The 15021-nt window shown below is 50.8% G+C and overlaps 2 protein-coding genes across 2 annotated transcripts; both read right to left on the bottom strand.

The window, feature by feature from the left end:
• Positions 1-93: 93 nt before the first annotated feature.
• On the bottom strand, positions 94-6575 carry Eif6 (eukaryotic translation initiation factor 6). Its single transcript, XM_029474538.2, has 6 exons — positions 6178-6575; positions 5975-6060; positions 3910-4085; positions 3240-3416; positions 2885-3066; positions 94-368 (listed from the first exon to the last, which is right to left on the bottom strand). The coding sequence occupies exons 1-6, from the start codon at positions 6282-6284 to the stop codon at positions 359-361; spliced, it is 738 nt and encodes a 245-aa protein (XP_029330398.1). The 5' UTR covers positions 6285-6575; the 3' UTR covers positions 94-358.
• Positions 6576-9019: 2444 nt separating this feature from the next.
• Positions 9020-14682, bottom strand: Sack1c (scaffolding CK1 anchoring protein C). Its single transcript, XM_021157106.2, has 4 exons — positions 14077-14682; positions 11332-11499; positions 10773-10897; positions 9020-10451 (listed from the first exon to the last, which is right to left on the bottom strand). Exons 1-4 carry the CDS (start codon positions 14542-14544, stop codon positions 9020-9022), a joined length of 2193 nt encoding a protein of 730 aa, XP_021012765.1. The 5' UTR covers positions 14545-14682.
• Positions 14683-15021: the final 339 nt, after the last annotated feature.

Here is a 15021-nt window from a genome sequence, read left to right as displayed (position 1 = left end):
CATGTCAATCCTACCCAACTTCCCCACAACCCAGGAACTGCTGTAGAAGGAGGTGTTGCAAACTGAGGCCACACACACACAGCACACTGAGGATGGTGGGAGGCAGTCCTTTAATGGGGTGGGGCACAAGATAGCAGAACTTTCATCCAAGAGCCACAAGAACTGAAAGCCCGCATGACAGGGCAGGCTTTCCAGTAACAATTGTCAAGAGATGGCACAGGTGAAGGGTTGGGCAATCAATTCAGCTCTACCGAGCTCCGCCATGCCCCACTGCCAGCATCTGGTACAGACTAGCTCAGGCATGGAAAATGAGCCAAAGTCCAGAGGCAGGAGCCCACACGGCAGCATGGATGGTGACTCATGTGAGGCTGCAAAGAGAGGAGTGGATTATCAGGAGCTGTTTTACAAGGTACATGTGGCCCCACCCTAGACCTGTTCTAGTTCAGTCCTTGAAAAGCCACACTTGGAACCCCACCTGTCCCCAGGGTTCCAGACTGACTATATCCTGTGTAAGATCAAGCCTAAAACTCCCCACGTTTGAGATAGGAGCAAGGAAAGTCAACGAGAGCAGGATGTGCCCAGACCAAGCCTCTCAGAGGCCAGGCCAAGGCCAAAACTGCCTTCCTTTTCCAGAACTCTTCATTACTGCTGATACAAAGTCACAATTAAAGGATTAAATGGATTGTATTGGAGGACGTAATCATCCATGATACTGAAGCCGAGGTGCTCACGGTGTGCGCAGCATGCAGAGGCTCGTGTCAGCTCGGCTGCTTCTTCACTTTACTTTTTGAGTCAGGGTCTCTCACTGAGCCTGGAGCTCACCATGGCTGCTATAGGTGGACAGCCAGTGAGCCCAATGCTGGAATGACAGACATGTGCCACCAAGCTCAGCTTTTATGTGGTGTGGGAATCTTAACCGAGTCAGTCCTCACTGCTTGTACAGCGAGCGTTTTACCCACCAGACGGTCTTCCCATATCAACCTGATATCTTCACCGTAAAATCCATGGTCAGCGCAAACAAGTGCACTAGGATGAGGACCGCGTTCCACAGAAAGCAGAGCATCTGTCCCCTCAAAACAAGTCAAAAAACCCAAAGGAAACAACAGTCTTTCCTTCTTTTCCAAGTTCTAAAAGGACAGGGAGTGTTCTGATCACGTTAATACTGTCTGGCACATAAAACGCTGTAGAACTTCTCAGGCTGGGCTGGATGTAGCCCTACAGGACAGCATTTGCCTGCAGTGCATAAGCTCTCAATTGTTCACCAGCTCTGACAGCAGAGTTAGTCAGGGTGAATACCAACATGTCGTCATCAAAAGTAGTAGCTTTAAAAACACATGCACATAGCCAGGTGTGGTGGCACACACCTCTAGCTCAGCAGAGCCAGTCTGGGTTTAAAGAACCAGAGCTGGATTATTTCCACCTATAGTCAGAACCCCTGATTACACTAGGAACCTACATAAACAAGCAACCCAACACCCCGTAAGACTCAAGCTCTCAGGCTAACAGTCCAAACTGCCCGATACAGGAATTTAAAGCCCTTCGCATTCAGGGAAAACTTGTTTCCTTTACATACTCAGTGTTTTCCCATCTCTCTGTCTGTGTGAAGTTCTTCCTCACTTTTCCAGTATTTAAACAACTCCTCATCCCCTAAAACAGACGAACTGTCACTCAAGAGACTTCTATAATCCCGGGAAACTTCTCACCAGCTTCACAAGCTGCCCATAGGGGACTTAAGTAAGGAACTGCTTGTTTCTCCTGTAACAGCTAAGAGGGGTAGAGAGCATCTCCCATGTCCACTGTGAACCCTTAGAGGCAGGATATAAAGCCACACCACCCAACTATCCCCAACACAGCCATGTCCACCTTGTCAGCGCAAACAAGTGCACTAGGATGAGGACCGCGTTCCACGGAAAGCAGAGCATCTGTCCCTGGGCACTTCTCTACTTCTCAGTTTCTAGCCTCACAGAGGTGTCTGTGTTAGCTGGACATGGCATGCCTTAAGAAAGGTCCCGGGCAAGCTGAGAAAAGACGCCCAACTTCTTAGCATCTTCTTCTGCTGCTCTTCCAGGTAAAAATAAAAAGTCTTGGTCCAGCCTCCCAAGGGATGAGAGTCCGTGTCCAGCTTGGGTGGCTTTTCACCCACAGAAGTCTAGATCGCAGGCTCTTGACCTTCCTCGTGCTGTGATCCTGAGTACAGTTCCTCAGGTTGTGGTGACCCCCAACCATAAAATTATGTTTGTCACTACCTCATAGTTGTAATTTTGCTGCTGTTATGGATTGTAATGTAAATATCTGGTATGCCAGATATCTGATATGTGACCCTGTGAAAGGGTTGTTCTGGCCCCAGGTTGAGAACTGCAGGTCTAGACCATGATTTCAATACAAAACTCACCTAAAACTTGTTTAAGAGCACCACAGCAATCTGGGGTCTCCTCAGTGATTAAGGAGGCTTCCCACCTTCCCTAGCCAACAGCTCTTTTCTATCTCAGGTCTTAGGCCACTAGCTGGAGACAGTGGACACATGTGCAAATACAAACTGTAAAACATGGTCAGTGACCAAGTAAGATGGACCACAGAAGAGGTCTGCCCAGAGAGCTGTTTTCGAGCAAGACTAAGTATGAGCAGATGTCAATATTTGTGGCTCTAAGCCAGTATGCATATCCACTCTAAACCTCCCAGTACAAAGACAACAAGGCTCTCGTTCAAAGATCCACCATCTTCCCCTCCCCTCAAAGGCAAAAGTGAGCCAGGCATGGTGGTACACGCCTTTTATTCTAGCACTCAGGAGGCAGAAACTAGCCTGGTCTACAGAGCAAGTTCAAGGACAGCCTGAGCTACCCAGAAACCCTGTCTCAAACAATTAACAAGAAAAGGGCCAAGCTACCTGTCAATGAGAGAATCGCGCATGCTGGTGGCAATGGTACTTGGCTTGGCTTCATTCAGCTTGAAGACGCTCTCCACCACTGACAGCTCCGTGCTGGTCGTGTCCAGACCACAGAAAGCACACCAATCGTTCACCACCATCCCAGCAGCAATCACCTCACTCCCTCGGTTCACAGTGCCTGCCTGAAGACAAGTGTCACGGTACCAAAAGCAAATTCTCATACCTCCCCAAGGAAGGACTCTCCCCGCAAGTCTGTTCCACGTCTCAAGGCCCCAGTCCCAAACTAGGGAAGGTAATGATCCAGATTCCCAAAGGGTGACAAAAGGGACAGGGTTCAGATGGCAGGAATACTTACCACAAGGGGGACCTGAAGAAGGGAGGACAACTCATCCTGGTCCTCAATAGAAGTTTTAGGGTGCACCAGACCCCCCTGATTACTGAAGACACAGTAGCTTCCTACTAGCACCTGGTCAGCAACTGTCTGTCTGAAGACTTCCACCTTGAGGACATCAGCCAGGATCTCTTCTGTCTCCTGGTAGCGAAAGGAATTGTGTCCAGGAGACAGAATATGTAGGTCAAACATCCAGGCACTTTAAATATCAACCACCCACACTTGGTTCCCTGAATCCCTTTTAACCACAAATCTGCACGTGGAAGCCTCAATGAGCCACGACTTGGGTATGGCTAAGAGCTAGGCCCAGCCTGGCGTCCCTAAAGCCCAGGCACGCCCTGAAAAACGTGAGTATTGGCTTCATGTCACCCTTTTCACTAACACACACCCTAGTACAACTGTCAACCATCATAGCCCAGGACCGAGTAGGCCAATCTCTCCCAAACCTGAAGGATTAATGCCCTTCCTAGCTTGATACTGACCGAGGCCTCACTACTCCTATGAAAGCAAAAAACTGGAGTGCCCAAGGAAAATCACAAGTGAAACCCCTAATTCCTGCCTAATTCCTGGGGTGATAACTGCCAACCACTAGCTAGACGAGTCCTGTAACTTCCAGACCAAGCTGCCACCTCACCCTGTCCAAGTCTGGGTGGACCAAGGCCACATAGTCATTGCAGGTGGTAACATTGCCAAGGGCCGAGAGCCGCTCCTCCACCCGCCGTATCTGCACGGAGTCAGGCAGGCTGTTGCGGATGTGCTGCAGCTCCTGGTCGGTGGTGTTGTTGGGTACCAGGAGCCCATGCCTGTTCCCTGAAGAGAACAAAATTGCACAGTGGGATAAATAAACCCTGAGTATAGAAATGGCTTCCCAGGATGCCACCTATTCTAGCCCAACTAGCTTCCTAGGAGAGCGCTAAGCCAACCCCAGTCCTTCAACTACAGATCCATATATGAACCATGGTCACCTAAGCAGGCCTCACAGGTGGCCAGAAATATATCCCAACAAATACCACCCACCTCACTGTTACCAACTAGGGATAGGGGGAGCTCCGGACGAGCAGGAAGGTTCTTGGCATTAGTAATTCATTTTGCTAACACTACACACCTACCTAAACTGCTAAACATTTTCAAAGACCATCAATATCAAACGCTAGCAATAATACGTGGAACAACTTTATGCTCTGACAAGAGTATACAAGGGTCATCCACTTAGGTTATTACTGGTACATCTATTACACTAAATGGTCATATATCCTGTGACTATTCCACTCTACTTATAGGTATTATATATCCAAAAGTAATACGGACATATGTTCATATTTACACAGTAGTACTAGTGTTTCTTTCTTTCTTTGTTTTTTTTTGTTTTTTTGAGACAGGGTCTCACTGTGTAGAACTGGCTGTCCTGGAACTCACTCTGTAGACCAAGCTGGCCTTGAACTCAGAAATCCACCTGCCTCTGCCTTCCAAGTGCTGGGATTAAAGGCATGCGCCACCACTGCCTGGCTAGTAGTACTAGTCTTAAGACACCAAACTATAAATTGTCTAAATACTCATTATCGTAAGAATGGCATTTTTATACAAAGCATTCAACATTACACTATGACTACAGGCAAGCGTCTGCCTAGCCTGAGCCACACAGTTCTCAATTTCTGAACCTCACGTTATGTTCCTTAAAACAGAACAAAGACCAGACTAAAATCGCTCATGTCGTGTCAGAATTCATTTCATATCCTAAGGACACAGTTAAAAGACCAGGATGTTTTATTATTAGAGATTAATGTAAATAAGAAACCATGAAGAGTCACCACCCATGCTTAATGATTTAAAAAAAAATGTTTTTAGGTAAATACATAAAAGCCTGAACCAGCCGGGCGTGGTGGCACACGCCTTTAATCCCAGCACTAGGGAGGCGGAGGCGGAGGCAGGCGGATTTCTGAGTTCCAGGCCAGCCTGGTCTACGGAGTGAGTTCCAGGACAGCCAGGGCTACACAGAGAAACCTTGTCTCCAAAAACCAAAAAAGTAAAAAATAAAAGCCTGAACCAAGAAACAAAGAGTGTAGCAATGGGGCACAGTGCCAGGTGAAAGGAGGACTGCTTAGCCATGATGGCACATACCCACTAATTCCCAAACCTGGGAGGTAGATGAAGGTGTATCAAGAGTTCTAGGTCATTCTTAGCTACAGGGACAGTGTAGCTAAGGCCAGAGTGTGGGGGGATAAAAGGAAAAGTCGGGAGCCACTCAACACTTAGAGATTGTAAGAATTAAATGCAGCTGAACAGGGTGACCTGGGACCTTCGTTATTTCCTGAGGGAGAAACTGATGCTCAAAAACAAGAAGCAACTTGTTCATATTCAGAGGCAGGAGAGAGATTCAAATCCTCTCCTCCGTCCTTAGGTGTGGGACTCGGTAAGTCACATAGTTCCGATCGACAACCCCTGCTTTCCAATATCACTGTGAAGGAAAAACGAGACCAAGAATGATAGATAGCACTTAATGCTATTTCGCTCCGGCTGTTCTCAAGTCTTTACGAGACAGTGTTCTTAATCTACAGTTCGAGTCCCACACACCCCTGACAGATTCCAAAGTCCACTGCGCCCGAAAGCCTGGGAATCCCCCGATCACTGGGGGTAAGCTCCAGGAAACTAATGACTCAGAGTGCTTCGCTGTGTCCCTCGGCGTCTTCCACCCGCCTTACCCACACACATGCGCCCGATGATTCGGCAGCCGGCGATGGATGCGTGCACCACGGGAATGGTATCGGAGAGCTCACCCTCGAACACACTGTAGAAACACGGATTAGCTGCTTACTGGGGTGGGTCGCTCTTTTCAGACCTCTAGCTCTCCCGCCTCCCTTCCCTTCCCGCCCCGCCGGCTCGGGACCAGAAGCTCTCGCCTCACCTGTAGAAGTTCTCTGAGCCTCCGATGGCCACCAGGCAGTAGGTGTTCGTGAGTTTGGCAAAACAACCGACCTCACAGTTGTTCTCGAACGACGCTCTGACCGCCATGAGAGAGGCTGGGGGGCAGCACGACTGCGGGTTCTGGGCCGACAGATCCACTCCAGAGCCGGGTCAACCAGCCTTGCCTCCTCAAACCCCGCCCTCTCGGGCCCCTCCGATCCCCGGGCGTGTGGACGGATCCCTCCTGGCTCTCCTGCCCCAAATCCTCTCGCCCTGCGGCCCGGAACTGACCTTTGCCGCCCAGAGTCCCACCAGCTCACCAAGCGACTCCAATGTCTACACGCTGCAACAACTTCTCCCGTAACTAGCTTTCCGTTTCCGCCTCCTCCCAGGCCCGCTTCCGGGAGCGCGCGGGAGCCCGGCGGAGCTGCTGGCCACTCTAGCCCCACCCTTTGGGAGGACTCGATGGTTACTAGGTGACTCCGCCCGACCCCGCCTCCTGCACGTTTGCTTGCTTTAGGTTTTTGGCTTCACCTCCTAGTGGGTCTTTTTAGAAGGAATAATCAATCAAACCTGAGGCTGGGCAAATGAAAAGATTGAGGAAATGAGGAACCGGTGTTGTCTGTTGGAGATGGATTGATGAGGGCTTTATTTATCGAGTAAGGACGGGGAAAAGGGCGGATTTGAGAAAGAGGATAATCACACCCCGGCCACGCGGACGGAAGTGGGAATCTGGACCAGAGGCAAGGGTCAAGGGCTGAAGATTGAAATTTTGCGTAGAGATCACCCAAGAGACCAGGATAAAGTGGTTGGAGGAGGCATAAGAACCATAGAAAACAGGCTGAAGAAGACAATGGAGACGGGGAAATGTGTTAGGGAGAGATTGGAGGAGAAAGGGTTCTAGGGTAAGCAAAGATCTGAGAGCTGACTTGCTTCCTTGATGTGTTTATCACGCAGTTTATCACCCCATCAGCAGCCCTGGGGATAGTGGCCCATTTTCATAGAATAAACTTGGCTCAACTAGTGTAGAGTATACAAAAAGTCCCCAGTGTGTCTCAGAATGCCACAGTGGAAGATAAAAGGAGCAGAGAATCACTTACCGCAGACCCTCTTATGCCATTCATTCTTCTCCAAGAAGATCTGATCTGAAAGGGGCATAAATGGTGCGGCGCCCTTTCCCCAGCCCCATCATGCAATCCCATAACTGAGAACACATCAGATTGCTACGGGATCTAGCCATAACTGCCTTTATTGATTAGTACCATGCACAGTCTCCGGCAGGTGCTAAGTTCAGGAGAAAGACCCATGACCAGCTACAGCCCGAGCTTCAAGAGACATTCAGCAAGGTGGCCTGTGTGTTTGTGTCTAGTGTTCAACTACGTGCTCTGCTTATCTCCCCCAGCTCACCCCAGATCCTCACACTGCTCTCTTGCTTACTCTACCAAGAACTCTTAACTCTCCTGCTCTCTGGCTTACTCTACCAAGAACTCTTAACTCTCCTCCGCCTGGCTCCCCGCCCCCCTCCCCTTCCTTCAAGACCAACCTTCAAGTCAGCCTCTCTCTGATAAGCTTTGTCAATCGCTCCACCATCTCCATGACCCTCTGTCCCTAATACAGTTTTCAACTGATACATCTCTGTCTTGTTCTCCGGGTTTGTGCATTTAAGCTTCAGCCCTCAGGATCTGCATCTAAGTAACCTTTCGGCTCTAGGGAGTGTTCAGGGCGAGGTTGTGAGCACAGCTTGGTGCAGAGTTAGGATGAAGACTCATGTGTATTTATAGTTTCTGAATCTCAAGGGGGTTCTGCAGTGTGTACTAGAAGCTTGAATTTTCTGTGGCCATTCATTTAGGCAGACCATATTGATTATGTACCTGCAACAGAAGTTTTATTTGAGTTAATCAGAGAGCTCTATATACTCACTCTATACATCTGTCTATGGGTGTACCTAGTCACTGTTCTGTGGGTACTGTATGGGCATCTGAAACATCCTTGTAGTGTTCATGTTTTATGTACATAGAAACACAGGAACTGCAGATACTATGTGTTGTGTCTGGGCGAACAAAATACAGATTTAGAGCCAGAGGACAATGGACTGGCAGAGTTCCCTAACCTGTCACTTGATTGGATCTTCCTCCAAATTAACCATCCAAGCTCTGGACTTCAGTGCCCATTCTTATAAAATGGGAAGAATATCAATTGTCTGTTCTCTTTGGCCTCTGTGGCAGAAGCAAGATGACAAAAATGAACATCATCCTTTGGAAGGCATCACAATAAGGCACAGACCTCGGCGCTGCCTCTGTGGCTCTAAGGCTACCACCTTCAGAAGTTGACCTGTGGAGAATGTAGCTGTCCTACCAAGTGTAAGAGGAAGTATAACGGGAGCGCCAAGGCCAAGAGACCAAACACTACAGGGGACTGGGCGGTCAGGAACATACATTTGTTTGTCACAGATTCAGACTCGGATTCTGTGATGGAGCATCCCCAAACAGGGCAGCCACTGCAGCAGTCTGTTCATCTTGAGGATTTTCTATCAGTCTGGTTGCAAAGGCTTTTGAAAAATGGGAAGAATAATACTTGATACATCTATATACCAACAAGAGGTTCTATCTAGAGAAGATGGAGAATGACAATAACTGGTGTGACGTGTCCAACCCCAAACATACAGGAAACACTCAGTAACTCGTGTGTGTGTGTGTGTGTGTGTGTAAGAGTCGTGCGACCAGGAAGTTTTTGGCCTGGGCTTCTTTATGCAGCACCCCAGCTTCATACCCTCACACTCCAGACTTGAACCTGAGCGTGTCGTCTCTGCATGGAGGGAGGATCTGCCCCTGCAAGGGGCAGGGCTAGGACTCAAAGCGACTTCGGAGCTGCTTGAATTTGGACTTGTTGTATTTAGTGATGAGGTCCAGTTTGCTGTGGCCCAAGGTCAGCCGTTTCTCAGGTGCAAACAGGTCATTGTTACTACCATTCTGATGGCCACTCACCGAAGCTCCTGGGATGCCCGGCTCAGGTTTCTGCCTGGCACCCTGCAGCTGATGATACTTGGTGATGAGGTCCAGTTTGCTGTGGCCTAGGGTCAGTCGCTTCTCATCTGCAGAGCCTACTCCAGCCATGCGAACTGGGCTTGGTTCTGGGGGACAATTGGGTCCAGGTCCCTCACTCCTGAATGGGCCAAACTTGGTAATGAGGTCCAATTGACTGTGACCTAGGGTCTGCCGTCGGTCATCTAGACTTGGCTTGCCGGGCCCGGCTGAAGAATAGGCATCGGAGGGTATCTTAGGAGCCTGGGGCTTGGGGTTCTGTGGCAGGAGGTCCAGTTGGCCATGGTTATGGTTTAGGGACAGCTTCCTGTTCTCTAGACTCAGCTCACCAGGTCTGAGGGAACTTGACTCAGGAACACCCTGACCCTGGGACAGGAGATCCAGCTGACTGTGGCTGTGACTCAGGGACAATCTCCTGTCATCTAGAGCCAGCTCACCATGCTGAAGGGAACCTGAATCGGGGGTGACTCTAGAGTTGGGACCTCCTGCTTCTCCCACTTTAGTGAAGGGGCTGAGGCGATCCAGGCGGTCATGGCTTTGACTCAGGGATAGTTTCTTCTCTTCCACTGTCTCCAGAGCTGTGCCAGGTACCCAACGGCCGCGTGGAAGGCTAGGGTCTTGGCTCGCTGGGAGCCCATTCTCTGGAAGCCGGGACAGTGCTGGGACACCCCTAGTAAAGTGGAGGAGAGGGCGGGAACTTGGCAGCAGAGGTGACCCCACTGCCAGGGTCAAAGGACTGGCACTGCTGTGGTTGAGGGCGGGGGAGGACTGGGACCATGGTGATGCGCCCAGCTTGCTCAGGTTGGCCCTATAGGGTCCAGGAGAGGAGATATGGTTGGGATCTGAAAGTTGACGATACAGGGATGGCTGGCCACCAGCTTCATGGTAGGCAGGACCTGGGGATGAGGACCCCATACCCATGTCACTGCGGCCACCACCTCCGGGTAGAGCAAGATAGGAAGACCGGGCCAGAAGAGGGGAGTGCTTGATGCTGCTGAGGCTGTTACTAGAGGGTGAGGAGCCTGTGGCGCTTGGAACTGCAGGTCCAAAGGCCAGAGTCACAGGGGGAGGGCGAGGGACCTGGGGCATCAGTGGATCCTCATTGCCACAGAAGCCCTCCACAGGCTGTGACTCCGCATACAGACATCGGAACTCCCGATCAAAGTCTTCCACAATGTGGCCCCTCAGCTGCAGAACCATGCTGGTGTGGGCCTGGCTGCATAGCCAAGTGAAGCTGGAGGGTTGGGGGGGCAGAGGGATCAGAGTTAGGAAGGAGTCAAAGCACGGAGTCCAAGGCTCAGCCAGAGTCAGAACTGGAGTCGGGCCAAGGATGAGGGTCTCCAAAGCCCTTCTGTTTCCGTGCAGTAGTTACTCTCCATGCCAAAGTATTGAGTAGAGTGGGCTCCCACCTAGCTCTTGCCCTGCACGGTGCCTAGCACACAGTAGGTGCTTCATTTGAAGGGATGGATAGAAGAGATGCAGGGCCGTAAGATCTCAGATGCCCTTACCAGGTCATGGCCCTGCCCCCAGGACCCTCTCCCTCTAACCGTCTCACCTGTAACTGCCTGCCACCACCTGTTCACAGTCAATGATGACAAACTTCTCCAGGGCCTGGCCGGTGAATCGGCGACCTGCCTTGCTGCAGTACGTGTCTCCACATGTGCTCCGCACACGCATATTCTGGGCCAAGAGTAGAGGGAGTTTGGTGGGAGGGTGGCCTTGGGACAATGGAGCTCAGGGCTGGAGAGATGACTCAGTAGTTGAGAGCACTCTTTCAGAGGACTTGTGTTCTAGCCCCAACTCTTTCTGGGAGGTGGCTCCTAGTTCCCTATAACACCAGGGCATTCTGGCACCTCTGGCCTTCATGAGCACCACATACATGGACCCATAATTTAAAATTATAAAAAGAAATTGAAAAAAAAAAAGGAAGAAGAAAAAACTAGCAGTCAGGCCATGTCTGTGACCCAAAGGGTGTCCAGTCCCACAAAGATAAAAGAACCCTGTGTCCCACTTCCGCTGACCCCCTAATGCTCGATGGCCACCAACTGGCCCTCTTGCCCTCCCAAATCCTCCCCCGCCCCTTTCCATGTTTGTAGCGCTCAGCCCATACTGACCACCAGGTGGCCCCCATTGAGGTCCATCTTATAACACATCTCCAGGAAGTACTTCAGGTGCTCCTGAGCCAGAAGGAGATAGACAGGGACGCCACGTCGGCTGGAGGCCTCCATCAGGTCGCACAGGAGCTCCATGTCAGTGAAAACGTCCATCACCACAGCCACCACCTGAAAGAGGAAGGGCATATTCCGGCCCAGGAAATGTATGGGGCTGGAAGCCAGGAGCCAACGCAACACCAGAATCAGATTCTCATACATCTCTATCTCTATGTATCTATGTCTATGTCTATGTCTATGTCTATGTCTATGTCTATGTCTATGTCTATGTCTATGTCTATGTCTATGTCTATGTCTATGTCTATGTCTATATCTAGATCCATAGTCCGTAACCTGGCAATCCAAGCTGGCCTTGAGCTCACTCCTGTCTCAGCCCCCTGATTACTGGGATTTCAGCATGTGCCACGGTGCCTTAGCCTAGCATTCTTAGCTTGGCCACAGTGAGAATTGACTGTCTTAACCTGGTTGTTTTAAAGTGTTTGAGGTGTTTTTCTTTCTTTTTTTCTTTCTTCTTTTCAAGATTTATTTATTATTCCGGGCAGTGGTGGCGCACGCCTGTAATCCCAGCACTTGGGAGGCAGAGGCAGGCGGATTTCTGAGTTCCAGGCCAGCCTGGTCTACAGAGTGAGCTCCAGGACAGCCAGGGCTACACAGAGAAACCCTGTCACAAAAAAAAAAAAAAAAAAAAAAAAAAAATTTATTATGACTACAGCATTCTGCCTGCAGGCCAGAAGAGGGCACCAGATCTCATTATGGATGGTTGTGAGTCACCATGTGGTTGCTGGTACTTGAACTCAGGACCTCTGGAAGAGCAGACACCTCTGAGGCATCTCTCCAGTCCTTGAGGGATGTCAATGGACAGTGTCTGGTAACAGAGTCTCAAAGATGCTTATAGATCAACTATGTGAGTTAAAGCTCTGTTCGTTAGAGAATTGGAGAAGGCAGGAGTCAGAAGCAGACCCCAGTTTTCAGGCTGGTTTCCTATATTCCTCATTGGCACCAGCTTCACTCTTGGCCTAGGGGAGCCTGCCTCTCTGAGGCTCCATACAAGGAAGAAAGCTGCAACCCAGGCCCAGGAATTCCCATGTCTTTTGTCAAGCCTTGCTTTTGAAGCTGCAGAGGTCTTGTGTGACAGCTTTGTTCACAACGTCCTGTTGTCTGTGCTAAGTGAAGCCAAGTTTCCCAGTCGGCTGAGGTTTGTACCTCCAATATACAGGGTATTTCTCATGCCCCCAGCTGTCCCTTCTTCCCATTGTGTGTGTCTACTGTGAGTCTTCTGTCCTGTGAAGTGGCCTGGGAGGGATGGAGACCACCACTGCAGCTTGGAGCCAAAAGGAAGTGGGTTAGAATGCATAATCCTCCACTTCCTAGAAGTAGAGTCTTGGGCTTACCTAGAGAGCCTCAGCTTCCTGGTCTGCTACATGGGTGCATCCCATAGTTACAAGGGATAAAGCTGCTGGGCACACAACAGAAGCTAAACTCTTTCCCCTTCCCTGCTGCCTCCTTGGTGGCTCAGCCCAGAAGCCCGACTCTTAGCCCAGGGGCACAAAGGTCTAATTGGTGGTGAGCAGGCAGGGCACTGGGGATGCTCTTGTATGCAGCACAGGTCTGGCCAGTGTGGGAGGAGCCAGCAGGAAAGATCAAAGGGGGACAAGGATGACCAAGGCAACAAACTCGCTAATTACCCCACTCAAACTCAGTCCTCCTGTGCCTAGGGCACAGGCGAGCTTGCTAGCAAGGCCTTGGCAGCGCTGGTGGGATCCCAGGTGGGACTACCCCTTCCTAATGTCCCCAGACTCGGCAGCGACCACTCTTCAGTCCTCCTTCATGACAAAATAAAAACATAGCCCATGCCAAAACCCACCTACCAGTGCCCTCCGCCCTGCTTCAGACCCGGCTGCTGATGCAGCTATGCAGGCTAAGGTTTGCTATGCAGCTGGGGTTAAGCTGAGCTGTGCCCCGGGTTAGACCCAGACAACCTCTCTGGGCAAGTTCCTTCTAGACCCTCTCTGTCTTCGGTGTCTTCCTTCGTTAGTCAAGGTGGGCTGTTCATATGTTCACCATGGTTGAATTCTTAGTCTGGGGTGGGGAGGGAGGAGTCACAGAACTTTCTGAGGGCCAGAGAGGTAGTTCAATGGTTAAGAACAACACTGGTTTCTCTTCTAGAGGACTTAGGTTCGATTCCCAGCACGCAGGGCAGTTCAATGACCGTCTGTCACTCTAGTTCCAGGAGATTAGATGCTCTCCTCTGGCCTCCACTGACACCGGGCATGTACACCGTGCACACACACACACACACACACACACACACACACACACACGCAAGGCAGGCAAAACACTCATCAACATAAAATAAAAATAAATCTTAAATTTTTTTTGATGAAGTCTACAGACTCCCCCCCAAGAAAGATAAGGTAAGGACCCTTTCCAGTAACGTAACGTGCACTTCTCGGGTGAAGTTCCAGAGCCCTGAGCTATCTATGCTAAGGCTCATGCATGCCAAGGGTACCAAGGAAAATAAAACACCTGCCCATCCTCTACCCACTGGGAATCTAACAGAGGGCAGAGACTCTAGTTCCAATTCTCCATGTGTGGCTCAAACTGGTCTCCTTACCCCCCAACCCCACCCCCTGAGAGTCCACATCTGTGCCCACAGCTATAAAATGAATGAAGAGGCGAGGCTCTTACCGTTTGGGCCTGGCTGAAGAGGAATCGCAGCAGGTCCTTGATGCTCTTGCCCTTGTCTCTTTGAAAATGAACCACCGCCTGAGTGGGACTGAAACCTGTGGCCTGTGGCACCTCGGGCCAGCCCAGGTCCAGGTCCGGGGGATCTAAGTCAGAAGCCATAGGGAAGTATGTGCCTGAGGTAACTTCAGAGAGCATGCTGAGGTCTTGGCCTAAGGTCTCTGACCCCTGGGCCTCGCTGAGCTCAGGAACCCCACGCACATGGCTGATCATGTAGTCCACGTCCAGGGCACTCAGGAAGGGCAGCTCCCGCTCTTCGGAGATGACCTGAAGGTAAGCAGCCTCTCCCCGTTCCAGGAGGGCATCTGCTGCCAGTCTTGCAGCCTCGCTGTGCTGGAGCACCAGGGGTGAGCTCTCCCTCCACCAGGGCCGCTTCAGCTCCTCCACCCGGCTCCGCAGGGGTCCTGCCATGCCCTGGGTCCCAGAAGGCGCTATTCAGCTAAATGTGCGTATCCACCTAGGGCCCAACCCACCCGAGGCTCCATGGTTTGCATCTGGGTTGGCTGCTATAAGGAAGAAGATACTGGCGCCAGCTTGGCAGCCCTGCATGTGCAGCAGGGCCCCCAAACTGTTGCCACCCTAAGTCTGAACCAAGCTCCTCCCCCATTGCCCCTGGCCTTGGGAACCTGTCGGGTCAGTCCCACCCAGTCTGTCTATTGTCGGGACACGCCTGCTCGGGGAAGTGGCAGTGCCAGGCCCTTCATGTGTGCTGCTGGCTCTTTCCCAGTCTTCCCTGTATTCCCTGACCTTCAGCAACCTGCAGAGATTAGGTCACACACACACACACATACACACACACACACACACCACACCCTGGATGTTGAGGGGTGAGGGATGTTCAGAGTCACACACATCCACATACATCCCTACCCATGTGGTGGCTCACAA

The sequence above is a fragment of the Mus caroli genome, unplaced genomic scaffold (genome assembly GCF_978045245.1).
Source record: "Mus caroli unplaced genomic scaffold, Mus_caroli_1 scaffold_2, whole genome shotgun sequence".
In the NCBI taxonomy this organism is placed as follows: domain Eukaryota; kingdom Metazoa; phylum Chordata; class Mammalia; order Rodentia; family Muridae; genus Mus; species Mus caroli.
Note: the sequence above shows the minus strand (reverse complement) of the source record. Positions and strands in the feature narration are given on the sequence as shown.

Excerpts from the sequence above, each read along its gene's own strand:
- Eif6 (XM_029474538.2), bottom strand. The coding sequence starts at position 6,284 with ATGGCGGTCAGAGCGTCGTTCGAGAACAACTGTGAGGTCGGTTGTTTT. Across the intron at positions 4,086-5,974 it reads CATCGGGCGCATGTGTGTGG|GGAACAGGCATGGGCTCCTG; the intron begins GTAAGGCGGGTG and ends TGTTCTCTTCAG. Across the intron at positions 3,417-3,909 it reads TCCACCCAGACTTGGACAGG|GAGACAGAAGAGATCCTGGC; the intron begins GTGAGGTGGCAG and ends TTTCGCTACCAG.
- Sack1c (XM_021157106.2), bottom strand. The coding sequence starts at position 14,544 with ATGGCAGGACCCCTGCGGAGCCGGGTGGAGGAGCTGAAGCGGCCCTGG. Across the intron at positions 11,500-14,076 it reads TCTTCAGCCAGGCCCAAACG|GTGGTGGCTGTGGTGATGGA; the intron begins GTAAGAGCCTCG and ends TTCCTCTTTCAG. Across the intron at positions 10,452-10,772 it reads GTGGTGGCAGGCAGTTACAG|CTTCACTTGGCTATGCAGCC; the intron begins GTGAGACGGTTA and ends CCAACCCTCCAG.